The 21,060-nt window shown below is 64.6% G+C and overlaps 2 protein-coding genes across 2 annotated transcripts in view; one reads left to right on the top strand and one right to left on the bottom strand.

Moving 5' to 3' along the window:
* Positions 1-8,693: 8,693 nt before the first annotated feature.
* LOC115643960 (zinc finger protein 628-like) lies at positions 8,694-13,528 on the top strand. Its single transcript, XM_030547985.1, has 4 exons — positions 8,694-8,751; positions 9,537-9,643; positions 10,645-12,463; positions 12,542-13,528. Exons 2-4 carry the CDS (start codon positions 9,571-9,573, stop codon positions 13,488-13,490), a joined length of 2,841 nt encoding a protein of 946 aa, XP_030403845.1. The 5' UTR covers positions 8,694-8,751; positions 9,537-9,570; the 3' UTR covers positions 13,491-13,528.
* Positions 13,529-16,461: 2,933 nt separating this feature from the next.
* The window catches only part of LOC115643959 (class I histocompatibility antigen, F10 alpha chain-like), a 4,836-nt gene continuing 237 nt past the window's right edge, over positions 16,462-21,060 (bottom strand). The window contains exons 2-7 of the mRNA XM_030547984.1: positions 19,301-19,594; positions 18,055-18,333; positions 17,537-17,656; positions 17,415-17,456; positions 16,843-16,881; positions 16,462-16,557 (exon numbers count right to left, since the gene is read on the bottom strand). Coding sequence (XP_030403844.1) covers positions 16,856-16,881; positions 17,415-17,456; positions 17,537-17,656; positions 18,055-18,333; positions 19,301-19,594 — 761 coding nt within the window. The 3' untranslated portion in view covers positions 16,462-16,557; positions 16,843-16,855. The remainder of the gene's footprint in view (positions 16,558-16,842; positions 16,882-17,414; positions 17,457-17,536; positions 17,657-18,054; positions 18,334-19,300; positions 19,595-21,060) is intronic.

Here is a 21,060-nt window from a genome sequence, read left to right as displayed (position 1 = left end):
AGCTGGGTCTGTCCCATGCCCTGGGGCAGCGCTGGTTGGGGAGGGGGCGGCACTATCTTAGCTCTGCATTTCCTGCGCTTGTGTGGGGTGTTTCATGGCTTGCAGAGTGTCAGTTTTCAACGTTCGGGAGGACAGGTGGCACCGGGAGCCGCTTACACGCTCCTTTGCTGGGACACGTGGCCAAGGGGCTGGGACGTGGGGCCTTTCCCCTCCAGGGCGCACAGGTTACAGCCTGGCCTGTGGCAGGGGGCTTTCCCTGCTCCTGCCCTGAAGGGTTAAACCAGCCCTGGGGGAAGGTTGTGGCTGGGAGCTGCTGAACTGGGCTGGTTGGGAAGTGGCTGCAGCTGGGCCATGCCGCAGTCAGGCCCCAGCCGGCCTGGAGAAGGAGGCTGGGAGCCAGGCACCCACTCAGTCTCCCTTTGCCTGTAGAGGGAGAAGGGCCTGGCTGCAGGAGCTGGACACAGGGTACCTGGGTGGAGCAGGGCTGGGGAACGGCTGGGGAGCTGGGGAGCCTGGAAAGCCCCAGGCTGTGGCCTCGCACAAGGCCAATAGGTGCTGGTGGTTGTAGGGGGCAGCCCAGGGACAGGCCAAGGCAGCAGGTTTGAACCCCCCTGGCCAGTGCTGAGTGGCTGGTACTGCAGTCTGCCCCAGGGCGCGGGGCGAGATGGAGACTGGCAGCAGCCTTATACTGAGGTGAGCTGGGGATAGTGGGGGGGGGGGGTCCCTGAGCGGGGAGACCCTAAGACTGAGGGGGTTACTGCCAGGGCAGCACCCCATGTAAGAGGGACACGGGGCCAGAGGACAGGCGGATCACCGGCCTGCAGAGGGCGCTCCGGAGCTGAATCGAGCTAATTCCCGAGAACGACCAGCAGGAGGCGCTGCAGGGGTGAGTCCGCTTGTCTACATGGCCCCAGACGGGCGGATTAGGGTTTTGTGGGGCTCTGGGCCAGAGCAAGGGGGGCCCCCCTTTGCCTGCAGTCCCCCCATGCTCCTGCCAGGGAGTGGCGATTGCCCCCGCTCCACCCCCCGGGCGCTCCAGCTGCTCCCCGGCAGGACCGCCAGGCGAGCAGAGCGAGAAAAGCCCCCACTTCTGGCAGGAGCTCTGGGCAGGCAGGCGGAGCAGGTTGGGGTGTGGGGGGACACATTTTTCTGGGCCCCCCAATGGCTAATCTGCCAGTCCCCCCAGAGTGGGGGGACTGGCCAGCTGAGTGGGGCGAGAAAAGGTCTTTCCCTTTAGGGGGCACCTGCCCCAAGGCAGGAGACTGGCTGGCTGGGGCGTCAGGGAATGGCCAATCAATGCATCATATCCGTCACCCCGTCAGGACCCACTCAGACGCTGCTGTGAGCATATCGGTTCTCAGCTCCCCACTGGGTTTGGGGACCGACCCCCTCAGCCCGCACCATCCTCAGCCCTCGCCTGCATCCTTACCCGCCTTGCTCATCACACGGATGAAGTCGGCCAGGGAGCGAGGGATCAGCAGCTCCAGGTCCCCCCACTGCTTCGGGGTCAGGCCCTGCTGGGCCCAGGGCTGCAGGAAGCGGATCTCGCAGGTGCCGCAGGCCAGGGAGTGGGTCTCCAGGTCACCCAGAAGGGCCGTCCCCACCGTGTCTGTGGAGCTGGCGTTGTGGAAGAGGGTGGTTTGGAGCAGCCGGAGGGTGAGAGATGCTGGGGGGAGATGGGGAGGCTGGGGGGTGAGGGGGGGAGGATGGAGCAGGGCAGGGAACACGATGAATCAGTCCCAGTCTCCTGAGCACCCCTCATCCCTGGCATCAGGTCTCTCCCTGCTGAACCCATCTCCCCCTGCACCCCACTCTGACCCTACGATGACATCCCCTACCCCCAGTAGTGAAAAGGTCCAGGTGGGGGGTCCCCACTTACCAGCCAGGGCCCCCCAAGCCCAGGAGAGGAGCAGAGGCAGCCGCATCCTGGCAGGGGATCTGAGCTGTGCCGGGGTTGGGGCCGCAGGACAAGGGGCTGGGGTCACCCACATGTTCTTGGTTCTGCTCCGGACCACACGTCTCGTCAAACTTCTGCATTTGACTGGCTCTGCTCAGATGCTCCTCCCCCCCCGCCCCAGCCCCAGGCCAACCAGGACAGGAGCAGAGGGGGGATTCCCCCCTTGTGCCAGGTTTCGGGTCCCAGGCTCACCTCAAAGGCGTGAAAGCAGCAAGGGCAGGGGGGCAGATGGAGCACAAACAGGATCTGGTCCAGGAGCTGACGCCTGCTGATTCGCTCAGGAATAGTGACCACCATCTACTTACACGACATCGGGGGGAGGGAGGGGCACACCCAGGGCCGCTGTACCACCAGACGAACTAGGCGGCCGCCTGGGGCACCAAGATTTGGGGGTGCCAAAAAGTGGGGTGCCCAAAGAGCAGCAGCCAGCTGAGCGCAGGGCTCTGTGGGTGATTCCATCTCCCCAGCCGGGGGGATGAGAAGTGCAGCCCTGTATTCCCCGCTGGAGGTCGCGGTGGCTAGCTTAGGACATCTGCGGCTTTACCGAGTGACCAAGACACAGATCCAAATCTTCCATGGGCCGTTGGGTCAGGCCTGAAGGACGGAGAGCCCCGTCTCCAGATTAATTTGGTTATAAACACTTTGGGGCAGAGGAGAGAGTCAGGGCCTGCTCACCAAATAACCCAGCCACAGCCCTATAGCTGCAGTGGAGAGACCAAGGGGAAAGCAGCAGCTCACCTCCCTCATCCCAGCGCTGTACCCAGGGGGAGCAGGCAGCAGGAGTCAGTGGAAAGAGGACAGACCTGGGAATATGCAGAACCTGAGTTCTGGGTCCAGCTCTGCCACTGACTTACTGTGTCATCTCGAGCAAGTCAGGGTGGCTCCATGCCTCAGTTTTCCCATCTGTAATACGAGTATAATGAAACTTTCCTGCTTTTGTAAAGCATTTGAGATCTATGGATAGAGCTCGCTACATACATGCTCTGCGGGGTGTGGGGGAGCAGCCACCCCCGGAGTGAGTCATTGCAGAAAGGGGAACTACACAGAAACCAGGAAGCTCGTTACACGGAAATCAAAAGGCACAGTCCCAAAACCGAGGTGCCTGCAAGCTGCATGGAAACCTTTTTGAAACGCTGCGCTAGTGGCTCCAATTCAATGTGTGTCCCAAAGCAAAAACCATGGGAAGAGGCCCAAAAAGAGCCACCGTGGCTGGCTGACAAAGTAAAGGAAGCAGCGAGAGGCAAAAGGCCCCTTTAAACAGTGGAAGTTAAATCCTGGTAAGGAAAATAGAAAGGAGCAAAAACTCTGGCAAGTGAGGTGTGAAAATTCAATTAGGGAGGCCAAAAAGGAATCTGAAGAACAGTGGCAAAATTTGCAGATGATACAAAACTATTCAAGATAGTTAAGTCCCAGGCAGACTGCGAAGAGCTACAAAGGGATCTCACAAAACTGGGTGACTGGGCAACAAAATGGCAAATTAAATTCAATGTTGATAAATGCAAAGTAATGCACGTTGGAAAAAATCTCAACTATACATACAAAATGATGGCATCTGAATTAGCTATTACCACTCAAGAAAGATCTTGGAGTCATTGTGGATAGTTCTCCGAAAACATCCACTCAATGTGCAGGGGCAGTCACAAAAGCAAACAATGTTGGGAATCATTAAGAAAGGGATAGATAATAAGACAAAAAATATCACATTGCCTCTATATAAATCCATGGTACGCCCACACCTTGAATACTGTGTGCAGATCTGGTCACCCATCCTAAAAGAGACATACTGAAAATGCAAAAGGTACAGAGATGGGCAAGTAAAATGATCAGGGGTATGAAACAGGAGGAGAGATTAAAATGACTGGGAATTTTCAGCTTAGAAAAGAGATGACTAATGGGGATATGACAGAGGTCTACAAAACCTTGACTGGTGTGAAGAAAGTGAATAAGGAAATGTTAATTAATCCGTCACATAACAGAAGAACTAGCAGTCACCCAATGAAGTTAATAGGCAGCAGGTTTTAAAAAAACAAAAGGAAGTACTTCTTCACTCAACATAAAGTCAACCCAGGGAGCTCTTTGCCAGGGGATGCTGTGAAGACCAAAACTATAACAGGATTGATAAAAGAACTAGATAAATTCCTGGAGAATAGGTTCCTCAGTGGCTATTAGCCAGGATCGGGAGGGATGCAACACCATGCTCTGAGTGTCCCTAGCCTGTCTGCCAGAAGTTGGGAATGGGCAGCGGGGGATGGATCACTTGATGATTCCCTGTTCTGTTCATTCCCTCTGGAGCACCTGGCCTTGACCACTGTTGTAAGACAGGGTACTGGGCTATATGGACCATTGGTCTGACCCAGTATGACCATTCTTATGTAAAAATTAATAATAATAAAAATGTTTAGTACAGAAACTCCCCAACATAATGACCTCCCAAGATAACAACAATGTGAGAGAACAACCTTGGCAAATAATTCATTTTAAAAATCTTGGCCTACTAGGAAACATATTTATGTAAATTTCCATTCCTAGTCACAAATCTAGCATTCTGGAGCAAAGTGACTAAAATATAGTCCAACAAACAAATGTTTATTTAACGTGCCCCTCACTTTTCCCTGCACCGCACCCCACTCACCGGTGTGGTCCTTGGTCAGTGGAGACTCAGAGTTCAGAGGTGCTTTCAGGTGAGTTCACCTCCCAGGTGGGGGACAAGAAGGCACCTTGCTCATTCCTCCAGCTGCTCACTGCTCGCTCTGGCCATGGCTGTTTGTTGTGCCAGTTTTCACTCCACCGCTCTGTTGCCAATGGCCCTGCACAGTCACCTTCGGCTGCCACCTGCCCCTGTGACCTCTGCGAGTTGGTCTCCTGAGGTTCCACCAGCTCTCAGTGATTTCAGCTGAGCTCTCAGTGTGGGAACCTCGCTCGCTGCTCGTGCAGTCTGGGCTGTCTCTTCCACAAAAACACTGTCCCACAGGAACACTGGCCCCACCACAGGACTAAGCACTTCGACCTGATTGTCAGTGATTTCAGCTGCAGTGGTCACTTAACAGAACAAAAGACTCTCTATGGAGCCTAGTCAGCTCTGCCTCTAAACAGTGGAGAGGGACAGGTCCCCACTCTCTCTCTTGATGCCTTCAAATCACCACAGGCTAAGTACAGTTCTGCTGCCCTTTACTCATACAATAAGAACAACATTTCATCCCCCCTTCCCCCCATTCAAGTGGTTTGTACCCCAACCCCAGCCAAAATCTATCACTTGGACAACACAGCTCTGTTTGCTGGATCCCTAGGTAGATTAGGTGTGAATCTGGCCCTGAAGCCTTTCCCCGCAGCCCCAGCTCATCACTAGCTGTCAGGGAGAGCTCATTTAGACTTTGCTTACAAATCATCATTTGGAATTATTAGGTTGGCCAACATCACCGAAATGAATGCACTGACATTGTCATAAAAAACAGCTGTAGAAGGAAGCAAGGAATCTATCTATGTTCATACTTTTCAAATCTATGATACTTTTTCAGATACACATATTTTATCATACACTCTATAAGCTTTTAAAGTGTGTATTAATGTTTCAGTTTAAATTCAGATTTCCAAACAGTCACTAAATTGGTATGTAACTAGCTCACAAAACTGGGGGGGGGGGTGTTGGGGAAATTCAGGGGGGGGTAGGGAAACCACTGGTGGGGCCAATGGACAATCGAGGTGCTAAAGCAGCACCCAGGGACGACAAGACCATTGCAGAAAAGCTGAATGAATTCTCTGCATTGGCCTTCACTGCGGAAGAGGCGAGGGAGATCTCCACACCTGAGCCGTTCTTGTTGGGGGGCAGATCTGAGGAGCTGTCCCAGATCGAGGTGTCCTTAGAGGAGGGTTTGGAACAAACTGATAAACTGAACAGTAAGAAGTGAGTCACCAGGACCAGATGGTGTCACCCAAGAGTTCTGAAGGAACTCAAATGTGAAACTGCAGAACTACTAACTGTGGTATGTAGCCTGTCATTTAAACCCGCTTCTGCTCCAGGTGACTGGAGGGTAGCCGATGTGACACCAATTTTTTTAAAAGGGCTCCAGAGGTGATCCTGGCAGTTACAGGCCAGGAAACCCAACTTCAGTGCCCGGCAAACTGGCTGGAACTCTCGTGAAAAGCAGAATTATCAGACACTTAGATGAACACGAGTTGTTGTGTTTCGTGCAGTTTTTGTAAAGGGAAATCGCGCCTCACCAATCTACTAGAATTACTGTCATGGAGTAAGAGGAAAGGTCCCTCTCCTGGACTGGTAACTGGTTACAAGAGGAAACAAAGGGTAGGAAGAAATGGTCAGTTTTCAGAATGGAGAGAGATAAATAGTGGTGTCCCCAGGGGTCTGTACTGGGCCCAGTTCTATTCAACATAGAAAGGATCTGAAAAAAGGGGTAAACAGTGAGGTGGCAAAATTTGCAGATGATACAAAACTATTCCAGATAGTTAAATCCAAAGCAGACTGTGAAGAGCTACAAAAAGATCTCTCAAAACTGGGTGACTGGGCAGCAAACTGGCAGATGAAATTCAGTGTTGATCAATGCAAAGTGATGTACGTTGGAAAACATCCTCCCAACCATGCATACAAAATGATGGGGTCTGAACTGGCTGTTCCCCTTCAAGACAGATCTTGGAGTCATTGTAGATGAGGGGTGAAAACGTTATCTAAGTTTTAGCAGTTCTCTGAAAACAGCCACTCAATGTGCAGCGGCAGCCACAAAAGCGACCAGGATGTTGGGAACCGTTACAAAAGGGACAGATAATAAGACAGAAAATATCATGTTGCCTCTGTATAAATCCATGGTACGTCCACACCTTGAATACCGTGTGCAGATGTGGTCATCCCATCTCAAACAAGATCTATTGGAATTGGGAAAGGTTCAGAAAAAGGCAACAGAAATGATGAGAGGTGTGGAACAGCTGCCGTATGAGGAGAGATTAATAAGACTGGGACTTTTCAGCTTCAAAAAGGGATGACTAAGGGGGGGGATACGATTGAGGTCTGTAAAATCAGGACTGGTGTGGAGAAAGTAAATCAGGAAGTGTTATTTACTCCTTCTCATAACACAAGAACTAGGGGTCACCCAACGAAACGAACAGGCAGCAGGTTTGAAACAAACACAAGGCAGTATTTCTTCACCCAACACACAGTCAGCCTGTGGAACTCCTCGCCAGGGGATGCTGTGAAGCCAAGACTATAACAGGGTTTAAAAAAGAACATGGTAAGTTCCTGGAGGACGGGTCCATCAATGACGATTAGCCGGGAGGGTCAGGGACGCAACCCCACGCTCTGGGTGTCCCTGGCCTCTGCCTGTCAGAAGCTGGGACTGGGCAACAGGGCATGGATCCAGGGCCGTCCTTACCCGTATGCAAAGTATGCAGCTGCGTAGAGCACCAGGAAATTTGGGGCACCCCTGCCCCACCTCTTCCCCAAGGCTCCCGCCTCTGCTCTGCCCCAGCCCTGCCCCCACTGTACCCCTTTCCCAAAGCCCCACCCCTGCCTCTTCCCTACCCCAAGGACTGCAGCAGGGCTGGGCCTGCACTCGCCGGAGGTGGGAAGTGCAGCGACCTGGCCCGAGCTGCGCCGCTGGTGAGTGCTGGGGGTCGGTTCCCCCCTGTCCCCCAAGCCAGCCCCACCCCCCCGCGGGGAGCTGCATAGGGCCCCAGAATAGCTAGGGGCGGCCCTGGATGGATCACTGGATAATTCTCTGTCCTGTTCCTTCCCTTGGGGGACACCTGGCACCAGGCACGGCCAGCAGACAGGACACTGGGCTGGACGGACCTTTGGTCTGACCCGGTGTGGCCGTTCCTATGCTCTTCAGTTCTCATGTGTGCCAGGGCTGTGGTCACATGGGTTTGTTATTGTAGGGTTGCTCCCAAGTGCCGGGGCGGCAGTCACACAGGATCGTTATCGGTCACAGTTTAGCCCCCATGTAGGGAGAGGCTGTTCTGTGGGGCTGGGGCACCTGGTCACTGTTTGGGGAGACATCCCCGAATTGCTCAGCTTCCTTTCCCCAGTTCTGCCCCAGAGCGGAAGCTGCTTTGTGCCCCAATTCATCCCTCAGGGGTCGGGCTCTTCTCAAACCCCATTGCTGGGGTCAGGGCAGGTCTGGGCGTTGGGCCCTGCCCCCCTCAGCGCCCCTATTTCCTCCAGCCCAGAGCGAGTGAGCAGACGGCTGCCCCCGCAGCAGGCGACCCCCTCGGCACGACACCCCACTGGGCCGTGGGGTGGAGGGCAGGGGGCTGGGCAGTGGGGGCTGCAGACCCTGGAGAGAGGGAAGGGGCCGCAGGCTGGTGGCACAGCTGGCCAGTCCTGGACGGCTACAGGTCGGTGTCTCTGCCCCCCGAGGACGAGCCCGGGCTGGTGGGAACCCCTGGTGGGGTGCCCCAAATTTCCTGGTGCTCTACGCAGCTGCATACTTTGCATACGGGCAAGGACGGCCCTGGATCCAAACCCCTGGGCAGTGGTGGGAACTCAAGGGACCCTTGAACCCCTGGGAGCGTCTTACAGAGCCCCCCACCCCGAGCCCGGCGCCTCCCAGCCGGGACCCCGGGCCCGGGAGAGGCGGGTCGGGGGGCGGGCCCATGCCCCCCCCATCCCGGGCCCGGTCTCCCCGCCCCGCCCCCCCGGGGGTTGGGCTTCCTGGGTCAGCGCCGCTGCTGCTCCCGGCCCGGGCGGGGAGAGCCCGGGGGCCGCGCTGGGCTGGAGCTGCCCCTGGGCCGGGCAGCGCCGAGCGCCGAGCGCCGCCGGGGGAGGGAGCTGCTGCGCGGGCCGGCAGGTGCGGGAGGGGCCGGGCCGGAGGCGCTGCGGGACCGCGGGCGGGGGGGCGAGGTGTGGGAGGGCAGGAGGGGGAGTGGGGGCTGGAAGGGAGGAGTCGGGAAGGTGGGGGGAGGGCAGGAGGGGATGGGGGGCAGTGCGGGAGGGGCCGGGCCGGGGGCACTACGGGACCGCGGGCGGGGGGGCGAGGTGTGGGAGGGCAGGAGGGGGAGTGAGGGGCTGGAAGGGAGGAGTCGGGAAGGTGGGGGGAGGGCAGGAGGGGATGGGGGGCAGTGCGGGAGGGGCCGGGCCAGACGCTGCAGGACCGCGGTGGGGGCTGGGAGGGGCGGGAGGAAGTGGGGCGGGGGCTGACCCCCATCCAGACATGGGGCAGGGGTGTGACTAAGATCCAAACACCCCAGAACCCCCCTGGTATTCCCAGAGCCCCCCCGCCCCATCCTGGGTGTCCATAGTGGGGACAGTGAGACCCCAGGGACTGTGGTACCCCCTGGGGTGGTATCCCCCTCCCTGCCCCCCAGTCAGCCCCACAGGCCCATCCCGCCCGGTATCCTGCCCTCTCCCTGCCCCCTGGGTCAGCCCCACAGGCCCATCCCGCCCGGTATCCTGCCCCCTCCCTGCCCCTGGGTCAGCCCCACGGGCCCAACCCGCCCAGTATCCTGCCCCCCAGGTCAGTTCCTGCCCCCCGGAGCAGGCCGGGGCTGGGTTCACATCATGGGCCGTTCCCTGTAGCAGATATTCTCCTGCTGCGTCGCACGCCCTGATCTCACCTGTCCCGGCCCCGAGCAGGATTTCTGACCCTGGGCCGGACGCGCTGTCCCGGATGGAGCGAGGGGCAGAGCTGGGGGTCCCAGGTGCCCAGGGCGCTCAGGAGACCCCGAGAGACGCCCACACAGGTGAGGAGTCACTTAAACCGGCTCGGAAATCCCCCCCCTCCCCTGGCTTCCTGGGCAGTAACAGAAGGGGCTTTATGGGCCGGCCAGGGGCTGCCCCGGCCCCCGCGCGTGTCGTAATTTTACAAACTCCATTTAGTGTGTGTTCCCTGCTACTTTTAGAGTCTGTCTGTCCCTGGATGCCTGTCGGTCTGTCTGTCCAGAGACCTCTGTCCTGTCTGTCTGTCTCTGTCCCTGGATGCTGTTTTCAGGCCTAGAAGCGCTGGGACCAGGCCCCACAGACAGCCCGGGCTGGGTCCTGACTACACCACCGCGTCCGTCTGTCCCTCTGCTCCCCCCAGCCCCAGGGCTGCCTCGGCTGCTGCTCAGAGCTTGCCCAGCCGCAGCCCAGAGACACCAGCCTGGCTGGGGTCAACCTGCCGGCAGCTCTGTGGTCACTTTGCCCCCTTGGGAGGCGCTGAGCAGCAGCAGAGGCCCCAGGTCCATGTCTGCAGGCTCAGGAAGGCAGCACAGCGAGCTGGTTCAGACACTAGCGGTGGAATCCTGCGGGGGTTCCTGGCTCAGGATCCTCCCCGACCAGGCCCCGAATCCCCACAGTGAGGGGATAATTCTTGGTTGAGCTCTCTGGTTTGTTGCCTTTTCCGAGCAGGGATGGCTCGGGTCTGAATCCCTCTCTGTCCCACGGGGCTCCGGGGGGTTCCCAGACAGACCTGGGACTGAGCCGAGAACTTCGCTTCACCGAAGAAGGTAAAACCCATCTCCCCTGGGAACCCGTGAACTATGGAGAAAACGACCGCTCAGGAGGGAGTAAATGAGAGTCAGGGGAGGCGGAGGCTGTGCAGGGCGCACGGCAGGGCAGTTAGTCCTGGGTTACCCTGTGGCTGTACAGTTCACCCCAGTCAGAGTGAAAATACAGCTCAGTGGTTAATAAACCCTGCAGGGGGGAGGGGAGGGGCAGATTTTCCGCACCGTGAGAATACTGACCGTGATCCTTTCCCCCGCAGGCGATGGGCCGGCCAGCGAGGCCGAGGAGGGGGATCCCCAGCCGGAAGGGCACGAGCGAGCAGGGCCACACAGGATGGTACCGGGACGACACCAGGAGAGTGATCTGCCCAGCCCAGGTGCCTGCGAGCACCAGCGGGAAAACCCTGCTGGGGAGAGAGACGCAGACCCGGCTCCCCGTGGGGCAGGCGACGAGGGGCTGAATGAATCCACGATCCGGGCGGCGGGGACGCCCCACAGCTCTGTCCCAGCTCCCCGTGGGACTGGCGAAGGGCTGAACGAATCCACGATCCAGGCGGTGGGGATGCCCCACAGCTCTGCCCTGGCACTGAACGAATCCATGATCCGGCCAGTGGGATCACCCTGCAGCTCTGCCCCGGTGCTGAACGAATCCACAATCCGGCCGGTGGGGACGCCCCACAGCTCTGTCCCGGCGCTGAACGAATCCACGATCCGGCTGGCGGGGACGCCCCACAGCTCTGTCCTGGCTCCCCGCGAGGCCGGCGAGGCGCTGAACGAATCCACGGTCCGGCTGGCGGGGACACCCCGCAGCTCTGCCCCGGTGCTGAACGAATCCACGATCCGGCCGGCGGGGTCACCCTGCAGCTCTGCCCCGGTGCTGAACGAATCCACGGTCCGGCCGGCGGGGACGCCCCACAGCTCTGTCCTGGCTCCCTTCGGGGCCGGCGAGGCGCTGAACGAATCCACGGTCCGGCCAGCGGGGACGCCCCACAGCTCTGCCCCAGCGCCCCAGCCGGGGATCGGCGCCCCAGCGAGAGCTGTCAGGACCCCGGCCCCCAGGCGGCAGTACGCCTGCCCCGAGTGCGGCCGGGCCTTCGGGCAGAGCTCCCACCTGACGCAGCACCTGCGGATCCACACGGGCGAGCGGCCCTACGTCTGCCCCGACTGCGGCCGGGCCTTCAGCGCCAGCTCCAACTTCCTGGCGCACCGGCGCACGCACACGGGCGAGAAGCCCTACGACTGCTGCGTGTGTGGGCGCAGCTTCCGTGCCAGCTCCACCCTGCAGCGGCACCGGCGCCTGCACACGGGCGAGCGCCCCTACCGCTGCGGGCACTGCGGCCGCGCCTTCTCCCAGAGCTCCTCGCTGGCCAAGCACCGGCGCCTGCACACAGGCGAGCGCCCCTACCGCTGCGGCCACTGCGGGGAGGCCTTCGCCGTGCAGTCGGGGCTGGCTGCCCACCGCAGCCGGCACACGGGCGAGCGCCCCTTCGCCTGCCCCGACTGCAGCAAGCACTTCCGGCGCAGCTCCGACCTGGTGCAGCACCAGCGTGCCCACACCGGGGAGCGGCCCTTCCGCTGCGGCCACTGCGGTGCCGGCTTCAGCCTGGCCTCCACCCTGCTCAACCACCAGCGTGGCCACACCGGGGAGCGGCCCTACCGCTGCCAGCGCTGCGGGGCCAGCTTCGCCCGCAGCTCCACCCTGGCGCGCCACCGGCGGGGCCACGGGCCCGAGGGCGCCAGGCGGCAGGAGGCAGAGCCCGCCCCCCAGCCGGGCCCCCTGAATCAGGGCTCCTGTCCTCTGCCCCAGCCGGGCCCCCTGGGTCACAGCTCAGAGCCCCTCTCTGGCCAGGGCACCCTCACCCAGCCGGGCCCCCTGGGTCACAGCTCAGCTCCTGTCACCCTGCAGCCCCCCACGGGGCATGGGTCAGCTCCTGCCCCACAGCAGCCCCCCATGGATCATGGGTCAGCTCCTGTCCCCCAGGAGCCCCCCATGGGTCACAGGTCAGATCCTGCCCCCCAGCACCCCCCCATGGGTCATGGGTCAGATCCTGCCCCCCAGGAGCCCCCCATGGGTCACAGGTCAGATCCTGCCCTGCAGCACCCCCCCATGGATCATGGGTCAGCTCCTTCCCCCCAGGAGCCCCCCATGGGTCACAGCTCAGCTCCTGCCCCCCAGGAGCCCCCCACGGGTCACAGGTCAGATCCTGCCCCACAGCAGAACCCCCTGAGTCACAGCTCAGCTCCTGCCCCCCAGGAGCCCCCCATGGGTCACAGGTCAGATCCTGCCCCGCAGCAGACCCCCCTGAGTCAGGGCACCATAGATCATGGCCCGGGCCACCAGCCTGGCACTGTGGATCATGGGTCAGAGCCTGCCCCCCAGCAGAGCCCCCCGGCTCAGCCCCCCGCCCCCCAGCCGGGCGAGCGCCCCTACCCGTGCCTGGTGTGTGGGAAGCGGTTCTCCCGCAGCTCCAACCTGGTGGCCCACCAGCGGATCCATGCGGGCGACAAGCCGTTCCGCTGCCCGGAGTGCGGGCGGGGCTTCCTGCGGGGCTCCAACCTGCGGACGCACCGGCGCCTGCACACGGGCGAGCGCCCCTACCCCTGCCCCGAGTGCGGCAAGCGCTTCGGCGACACCTCCGTGCTGGTCAAGCACCAGCGCATCCACACAGGCGAGCGCCCGCACCGCTGCCCCGACTGCCCCCGCCGCTTCAGCCAGGCCTCGGACCTGGTGGCCCACCGGCGGGTGCACACGGGCGAGAAGCCCTACGTCTGCGCCGAGTGTGGGCGCGGCTTCAGCCGCAGCTCCAACTTGCTGACACACCAGCGGCTGCACCGCGGCGAGCGCCCCTACCCCTGCCCCCAATGCGGCAAGAGCTTCGGCCAGAGCTCGGACCTGCTGCAGCACCAGCGCAGCCACACCGGCGAGCGGCCCTTCGCCTGCGCCCAGTGTGGCAAAGCCTTCAGCAAGGGCTCCACCCTCACCGGGCACCAGCGCATCCACACGGGCGAGCGGCCCTTCGCCTGCCCCGCCTGCGGCAAGCGTTTCCGGCACAGCTCCCACCTGACGGCCCACCTGCGGGTGCACGCCCGGGAGCGGCCGCTGTGAGTCGGAGCCCTGGCCTGCCCCCCGGCTCTGCCCCCAGCTCCCACCTGCGGGTGCACACCCGGGAGCGGCCGCTGTGAGCCGGAGGCCCGGCCTGCCCCCCGGCCCTGCCCCCCAGCTCTGCCCCCGGCTCCCACCTGCGGCTGCACGCCCGGGAGCGGCCGCTGTGAGCCGGAGCCCCGGCCTGCCCCCCGGCTCTGCCCCCGGCTCCCACCTGCGGGTGCACGCCCGGGAGCGGCCGCTGTGAGCCGGAGCCCCGGCCTGCCCCCCAGCCCTGCCCCCTGGCCCTGCCCCCCGGCTCCCACCTGCGGGTGCACGCCCGGGAGCGGCCACTGTGAGCCGGAGCCCCGGCCTGCCCCCCAGCCCTGCCCCCCGGCTCCCACCTGCGGGTGCACGCCTGGGAGCGGCTGCTGTGAGCTGGAGCCCCGGCCTGCCCCCCGGCTCTGCCCCCGGCTCCCACCTGCGGGTGCACGCCCGGGAGCGGCCGCTGTGAGCTGGAGCCCCCAGCCTGCCCCCCGGCCCTGCCCCCCGGCTCCCACCTGCGGCTGCACGCCCGGGAGCGGCCGCTGTGAGCCGGAGCCCCAGCCTGCCCCCCGGCTCTGCCCCCGGCTCCCACCTGCGGGTGCACGCCTGGGAGCGGCTGCTGTGAGCTGGAGCCCCGGCCTGCCCCCCGGCCCTGCCCCACAGCTCTGCCCCCGGCTCCCACCTGCGGGTGCACGCCCTGGAGTGGCCGCTGTGAGCCGAAGCCCCAGCCTGCTCCCCAGCCCTGACCCCCGGGTCCCACCACACCGCCCACCTCTGTGCATGCCCGTGAGTGGCCGCTGTCAGATGGAGACCCCCGGCCCTACCCCCCGGCTGCGAAGAGAGGGGGGGCTGGGGGTGCAGAGAGTCTGAGCCCGGTGCTGTGAGGGGGGAGCTGCTCTGTGTGTGATGGACGCAGTGACGCTGCTTGAGTCTGCACAGAGCCTGGGCCTGTCACTGCGAGGGGTGGGAACTCCTGCCCCACTGCTGGGCCCCCAGCGGACGGGGAAGCAGCAGGACCACGCGGCTTTCCCTGTTCCCCTTGGGTGACGCAGGAGAGGTCCCGGCTGTGGCGCGGGGGCCGAACGGCTGCAGAGCGGCTGAGTGCGTGCAGGCCCCTGTGTGGCGATTCGTGCCCAGCCCCACAGCAGCTCATTCCCCACCAGGGAGTCTGCACAAAGGGGGGTTCTGGGGGGGGGGGGGGATTCTGTTGATTTTCCCCCTTGTGTAAATAAATGTGATGTGCAGAATTCGGCTTCGGAGTCGGGACTCCTGACTGGTGAACATGGAGCCTGCCTGGGGCAGGGAATGGGACACGGGACCTGTCCCCTCTGGGGGGCGCCGGCTCCCACCGGCCCCAGGGGTGGGACTGGCTGGCTCAGGGGGGTGGGGAATGGGGCAGGGGACTGTCTCTTGTGGGGGGCGCTGGTTCCGATCCAGCCGCAGGGGGGGGACTGGCTGGCTCGGGGGGGGGTTGGGGAATGGGGTAGGGGACTGTCTCTTGTGCGGGGCGCTGGTTCTGATCCGGCCCCAGGGGGGGACTGGCTGGCTCGGGGGGGGAATGGGGCAGGGGAGCGGGTAGGGGACTGTCTCTTGTGGGGGGCGCTGGTTCCGATCCGGCCCCAGGGGGGGACTGGCTGGCTCGGGGGGGTGGGGAATGGGGTAGGGGACTGTCTCTTGTGGGGGGCGCTGGTTCCGATCCAGCCGCAGGGGGGGACTGGCTGGCTCGGGGGGGGGTTGGGGAATGGGGTAGGGGACTGTCTCTTGTGCGGGGCGCTGGTTCTGATCCGGTCCCGGGGGGGGGGGACTGGCTGGCTCGGGGGGGGAATGGGGCAGGGGAGCGGGTAGGGGACTGTCTCTTGTGGGGGGCGCTGGTTCCGATCCGGCCCCAGGGGGGGACTGGCTGGCTCGGGGGGGGAATGGGGCAGGGGAGCGGGTAGGGGACTGTCTCTTGTGGGGGGCGCTGGTTCCGATCCGGCCCCAGGGGGGGACTGGCTGGCTCGGGGGGGTGGGGAATGGGGTAGGGGACTGTCTCTTGTGGGGGGCGCTGGTTCCGATCCAGCCGCAGGGGGGGACTGGCTGGCTCGGGGGGGGGTTGGGGAATGGGGTAGGGGACTGTCTCTTGTGCGGGGCGCTGGTTCTGATCCGGCCCCGGGAGGGGGGGGACTGGCTGGCTCGGGGGGGGGGAATGGGGCAGGGGAGCGGGTAGGGGACTGTCTCTTGTGGGGGGCGCTGGTTCCGATCCGGCCCCAGGGGGGGACTGGCTGGCTCGGGGGGGTGGGGAATGGTGCAGGGGAGCGGGTAGGGGACTGTCTCTTGTGGGGGGCGCTGGTTCCGATCCGGCCCCAGGGGGGGACTGGCTGGCTCGGGGGGGTGGGGAATGGGGTAGGGGACTGTCTCTTGTGGGGGGCGCTGGTTCTGATCCGGCCCCAGGGTGGGGACTGGCTGGCTCGGGGGTGGGGGAAATGGGGCAGGGGCCTGTCCCCTGTGGGGTGCTGGTTTCGATCCGGCCCCAGGGCGGGGACTGGCTGGCTCAGGGGGGTGGGGAATGGGGCAGGGGCCTGTCTTCTCTGGGGGGCGCTGGCTCTGATCCGGGCCCAGGGCAGAGAATGGGGCCAGGGCCTGCCCCCTGTGGGGTGCCAGTTCTGCCAATCCACCAGCCTGTTGGGTTTTGCTGCTGGGGGTGGTTTCCCCGCCGAGCCCTGGCGCTGGGGGAGGCACCGACACGAGGGACGATTAGAAACGGTTCTTTATGATCCATATTGCAGCAATGGCCCGGCCTCGGGTGCTCGGCGCTGCACGGCCAGCGAGGGAAAGGGGCGATTTCCCACAGCCCTTAGCTCCCTGCGTTGGTGTGCGGCCCTGGGTGGGACGGCGCGGGGGGTGTGAGGGGAGACAGCAGGGTTGGGGGGCAGCAGGGTTGGGGGCAGAAATCAATTGGCAATCAGTGGGGCCCCCAGGTTCTCAAGGGCCAGGCGCGTTTCCAACTCCATTCACGTGTCCAGCCTTGGGTGGCGAGGAACCCAGGCATCCGGGTGGAAAATCCGACCTGGGGGAAAAACAAGGGAATGAGAGAAGGGGCGGGGGGGGAGTGGAGGGAAAATCTGCTGGTGTCGGTAAAGGCATTAGCTGGGGGAAAGGCGGGGGTCACCCCCCACAGAAACCCAATGGGGGGCGGGAGGGGTGGACTGGGAGCTGGGGAAGTCAGGGCTGGAGTACCCTCTGTGGCCACGGGGGGGCGGATCTGCCCCCCCTAGAAATCCCCAGGTGCGGAGTGGGGACTGTGATGGGGGGCAGGAGGCTGTGATGGGGGGCAGGGGGTCGCTGCACTTACCAGACCCACGGGATCAGCTGAGTTCGGGCGCCTCTTCCTCTGGGGGAGGAGAAGGGGGGCAGGTTACTCAGTGCATGGGGGTGAGGGGTGCATCTCCCCCAGCCTGGTGTCAAGGGGGTTTTCGGGGTGGGGGGATGCCCCAAGGGGGGTGCTCCCAGAGTCATGTCTCCCATGGGGAAGGGGGTGCATGGCGGTGGGGCAGGGAAGTGCTGGGGTGGAGCCCCAGGGGGAGGAGGCCCCAGGAGGTGTATCCCCAACAGGGAGGGGGCAGGGGGAAGCAGAGGGGGGCCTCCTGGAGAGGGTATCCCTGCGGGGGGGAGATCCTGGGGGCATATCCCCTGGGGGGGGCAGGGAGGAGGCCCTGGGGGCAGGGCAGGGCAGGGGGTCCCAGGGGGGTATCCCTGCGGGGGGGAGACCCCGGGGGCATATCCCCTGGGGGGGGCAGGGAGGAGGCCCTGGGGGCAGGGCAGGGCAGGGGATCCCAGGGGGGTATCTGTGGGGGGGAGACCCCGGGGGCATAGCCCCCAGGACCCCACTCCCTGTCTAAGGGGGGCACCGGGGGGGTCTCTCACCTGAGCCCAGGTGCAGCCTGGACTGTCCCAGCTTCCAGCGAGCTGTGGAGACAAGCGGTGGGTGAGGCCAGGAGACGAGTTGTGCCCGTTCTCAGCCCAGCTGCGCCCCCCACCCCTCTTACCTCGCCTCCTGCACAGCAGCAGCGCCCCCGCCAGGCCGGCCAGGCCCCCCAGCGCCCCCAGAGTCGCCCCGGCCACGGTCCCGGGGGAGACGCCCCCTCGGTACGACGGGCTCCTGGGGGCTGGGACAGAGCCATGGGGAGAACGGTTAGAAACTGGGGTGGGAGTGTCCCGGCAGCGGGGGGCTGGCAGGGCTGGGGGGGGGGAAGGGGCAGTGGGGGGATCCCAGTGACAGGGCTGTGGGGGGAAGGGGCACTGGGGGTCTCTGGGAGGTCTCTGGGGGGATCCTGGTGGCAGGGCAGTGGGGGGGGAAGGGGGTGCTGGGCGGTCTCTAGGGGGATCCCGGTGGCAGGGCTGTGGGGGAAAGGGGGTTCTGGGGGGTGCCGGGGGGGTCTCTGGAGGGATCCCGGTGGCACGGCAGTGGAGGCTCTGGGGGGTGCCGGGGGGGTCTCTAGGGGGATCCCGGTGACAGGGTGGTGGGGGCAAGGGGGCACAGGGGGTCCCTGGGGGGCACACCTACCCCACGTAGTCTCCAGTGGCATCTCCAGGTCCCCGTGCCTGGCCCGGCACCGCACCCCCTGGGCCTCTCTCTCGGGCACCCGTAGGTGGCTCTGGCGTTGGTAGCACCCATCCCCGCTGGGCAGCCCCGCACCAGCCTCGGCCCCCGGCAGCATCGCTTCTCCCCGCAGCCAGGACACCTCGATGTCCCGCGTGGGGAACCCCCAGGCCTGGCACCCCAGAGTCAGCCAGCCTGGGCGCCCGGGGGTCGGGCGGGACCAGGCCTGCAGCTGGGGGGCGGCTGGGGGGGAGAGACAGTGAGACCCCTGCCCCCCATCTGTGGGGTCACCCGTCCCTCTTTCCTTGGGGTCACCCCAGCCCCTGATCTGGGGGGTCACCCACTGTCCCCCTTTCCTTGGGGTCACTTGAGCCCCTGATCTGTGGGGTCACCCCAGCCCTAGATCTGGGGGTCACCCCAAGACCCAATCTGTGGATCACCCCTCCCCCTTTCCTTGAGATAACTCCTGTCCCCAATCTGTGGGGTCACCCCAACCCCTGAGGTCACCCCCTCCAAACCATGGAGTCACCCCTCCTCCCAGCCCCCTAATCCATGGGGGGATGACCCCAGCCCAGATAGGCCCCGTTCCATGGGGTGACTGCCACCCCGACCCCATTCCATGGGGTGACCCCTTCCCAGACCATGTTCCATGGGGTGACTGCCACCCTGGCCCCGTTCCATGGGGTGACCCCTCCCCAGACCATGTTCCATGGGGTGACTGCCACCCTGGCCCCGTTCCATGGGGTGACCCCCCTGGCCTCGTTCCATGGGATGACCCGCCCTGGCCCCGTTGCAAGGGGTGACTGCCCCTCCCGCAGCCCCATTCCATGGGGTGACAGCACCGCCCCCGGCCCTGTTGCAAGGGGTGACTGCCCCTCCCGCAGCCCCATTCCATGGGGTGACAGCACCGCCCCGCGGCCCTGTTGCAAGGGGTGACTGCCCCCCCGGCCCCGTTCCACGGGGTGACTGCCCCGCCCCCCCGGCCCTGTTGCAAGGGGTGACTGCCCCCCCGGCCCCGTTCCACGGGGTGACTGCCCCCCCGGCCCCGTTCCATGGGGTGACTGCCCCGCCCCCCGGCCCTGTTGCAAGGGGTGACTGCCCCCCCGGCCCCGTTCCATGGGGTGACTGCCCCCCCGGCTCCATTGCAAGGGGTGACTGCCCCCCCGGCCCCGTTCCACGGGGTGACTGCCCCGCCCCCCCCGGCCCATACCTGCCCTCCTGGCCCAGGCTCGCCGGCTGCGCAGGAACCGGCCCAGCCACTCCACGCAGGTGTCCCCCAGGTACCGGTGCAGCCGCTCCCCGAACTCGGGCTGGGCGTCCCAGCGGCGCCGCGTGGTCTCGGCCCAGGACAGAGCCGCCAGCCAGCGCCGGTTCCCCCGGTCGAACACCACCAGGTCCTGCCCGTCGTAACCGAACTGGTACCAGCCGCGAACCACCCCCCCGGGCTCCCGCTCGCAGCCCAGCGCCCACTGCAGCGTGTGGCGGCCTGGGGGCAGAGCCAGGGGTCAGGCCACGGGGGGCCATGGGGCCACAGGGTCAGGCCATGGGGCCACAGGGTTAGACCATGGGCCATGTGGGGGCAATGGGGCCACAGGATCGGGTCATGGGCCATGGGGCCACAGGGTAAGACCACGGGCCATGGGGGGGCAATGGGGCCACAGGGTCGGGCCATGGAGGGGCCATGGGGCCACAGGGTTAGACCATGGGCCATGGGGGGGCAATGGGGCCACAGGGTGGGGTCATGGGCCATGGGGGGCCATGGGGCCACAGGGTCAGGCCATGGGCCATGGGGCCACAGGATAAGACCATGGGCCATGGGGGGGCAATGGGGCCACAGGGTAGGGCCATGGGGGGGCCATGGGGCCACAGGGTTAGACAATGGGCTATGGGGGGGCAATGGGGCCACAGGGTTGGGCCATGGGGGGGCCCTGGGGCCACAGGGTTAGACCATGGGCCATGGGGGGGCAATGGGGCAACAGGGTCGGGTCATGGGCCATGGGGGGGCCATGGGGCTACAGGGTCAGGCCATGGGCCTGGAGGGGCATTGGGGCCACAGGGTCGGGTCATGGGCCATGGGGGGCCATGGGGCCACAGGGGGCGGCTTGGGGAGGTCAGGGTGTTGGGGGGCTCGGGGCACTCAGGGGTTGGGGGGGCAGAGCTGGGGGGCTCGGGGCACTCAGGGACCTGGGGGCAGAGCTGGGGGGCTCAGGGCATGGGGAGCCAGGGGGGAAGGATCTGGGTGCTGGGGGCTCAGGGCACAAGGGGCCAGGGGGGAGGATCTGGGTGCTGGGGGGCTCAGGGCACTTGGGGGCCTGGAGGCAGAGCTGGGGGGCTCAGGGGGGCTGGGGGGGAGGATCTGGGTGCTGGGGGGCTCGGGGCACTCAGGGGCCTGGGGGCAGAGCTGGGGGGTTTGAGGCATGGGGGCGCAGGGGGAAAGGATCTGGGTGCTGGGGGGCTCATGGCATGGGGGGCCGGGGGGGAGGATCTGGGTGCTGAGGGGCTCAGGGCATTGGGGATCAGGGGGGAGGATCTGGGTGCTGGGGAGCTAGGGGCACTCAGGGGCCTGGGGGCAGAGCTGGGGGCTTGGGGCACAGGGGGAAAGGATCTGGGTGCTGGGGGGCTCAGGGCATTGGGGGTCAGAGGGAGAATCTGGGTTCCGGGGGGGCTCAGGGCATGGGAGGCTGGGGAGTAGGATCTGGGTGCTGGGGGGCTCAGGGCACAGGGGGCGAGGATCTGGGTGCTGGGGGGCTCAGGGCATGGGGGGTCGGGGGGAGGATCTGGGTGCTGGGGGGCTCAGGGCATTGGGGGCGAGGATCTGGGTGCTGGGGGGCTCAGGGCATGGGGGGTCAGGGGGGAGGATCTGGGTGCTGGGGGGCTCAGGGCATGGGGGGTCGGAGGGAGGATCTGGGTGCTGGGGGGCTCAGGGCACGGGGGGCTGGGAGGAGGATCTGGGTGCTGGGGGGCTCAGAG

This window comes from Gopherus evgoodei, unplaced genomic scaffold (assembly GCF_007399415.2).
Source record: "Gopherus evgoodei ecotype Sinaloan lineage unplaced genomic scaffold, rGopEvg1_v1.p scaffold_80_arrow_ctg1, whole genome shotgun sequence".
In the NCBI taxonomy this organism is placed as follows: Eukaryota; Metazoa; Chordata; order Testudines; family Testudinidae; genus Gopherus; species Gopherus evgoodei.
This window is presented reverse-complemented; position numbering and strand designations above follow the sequence as displayed.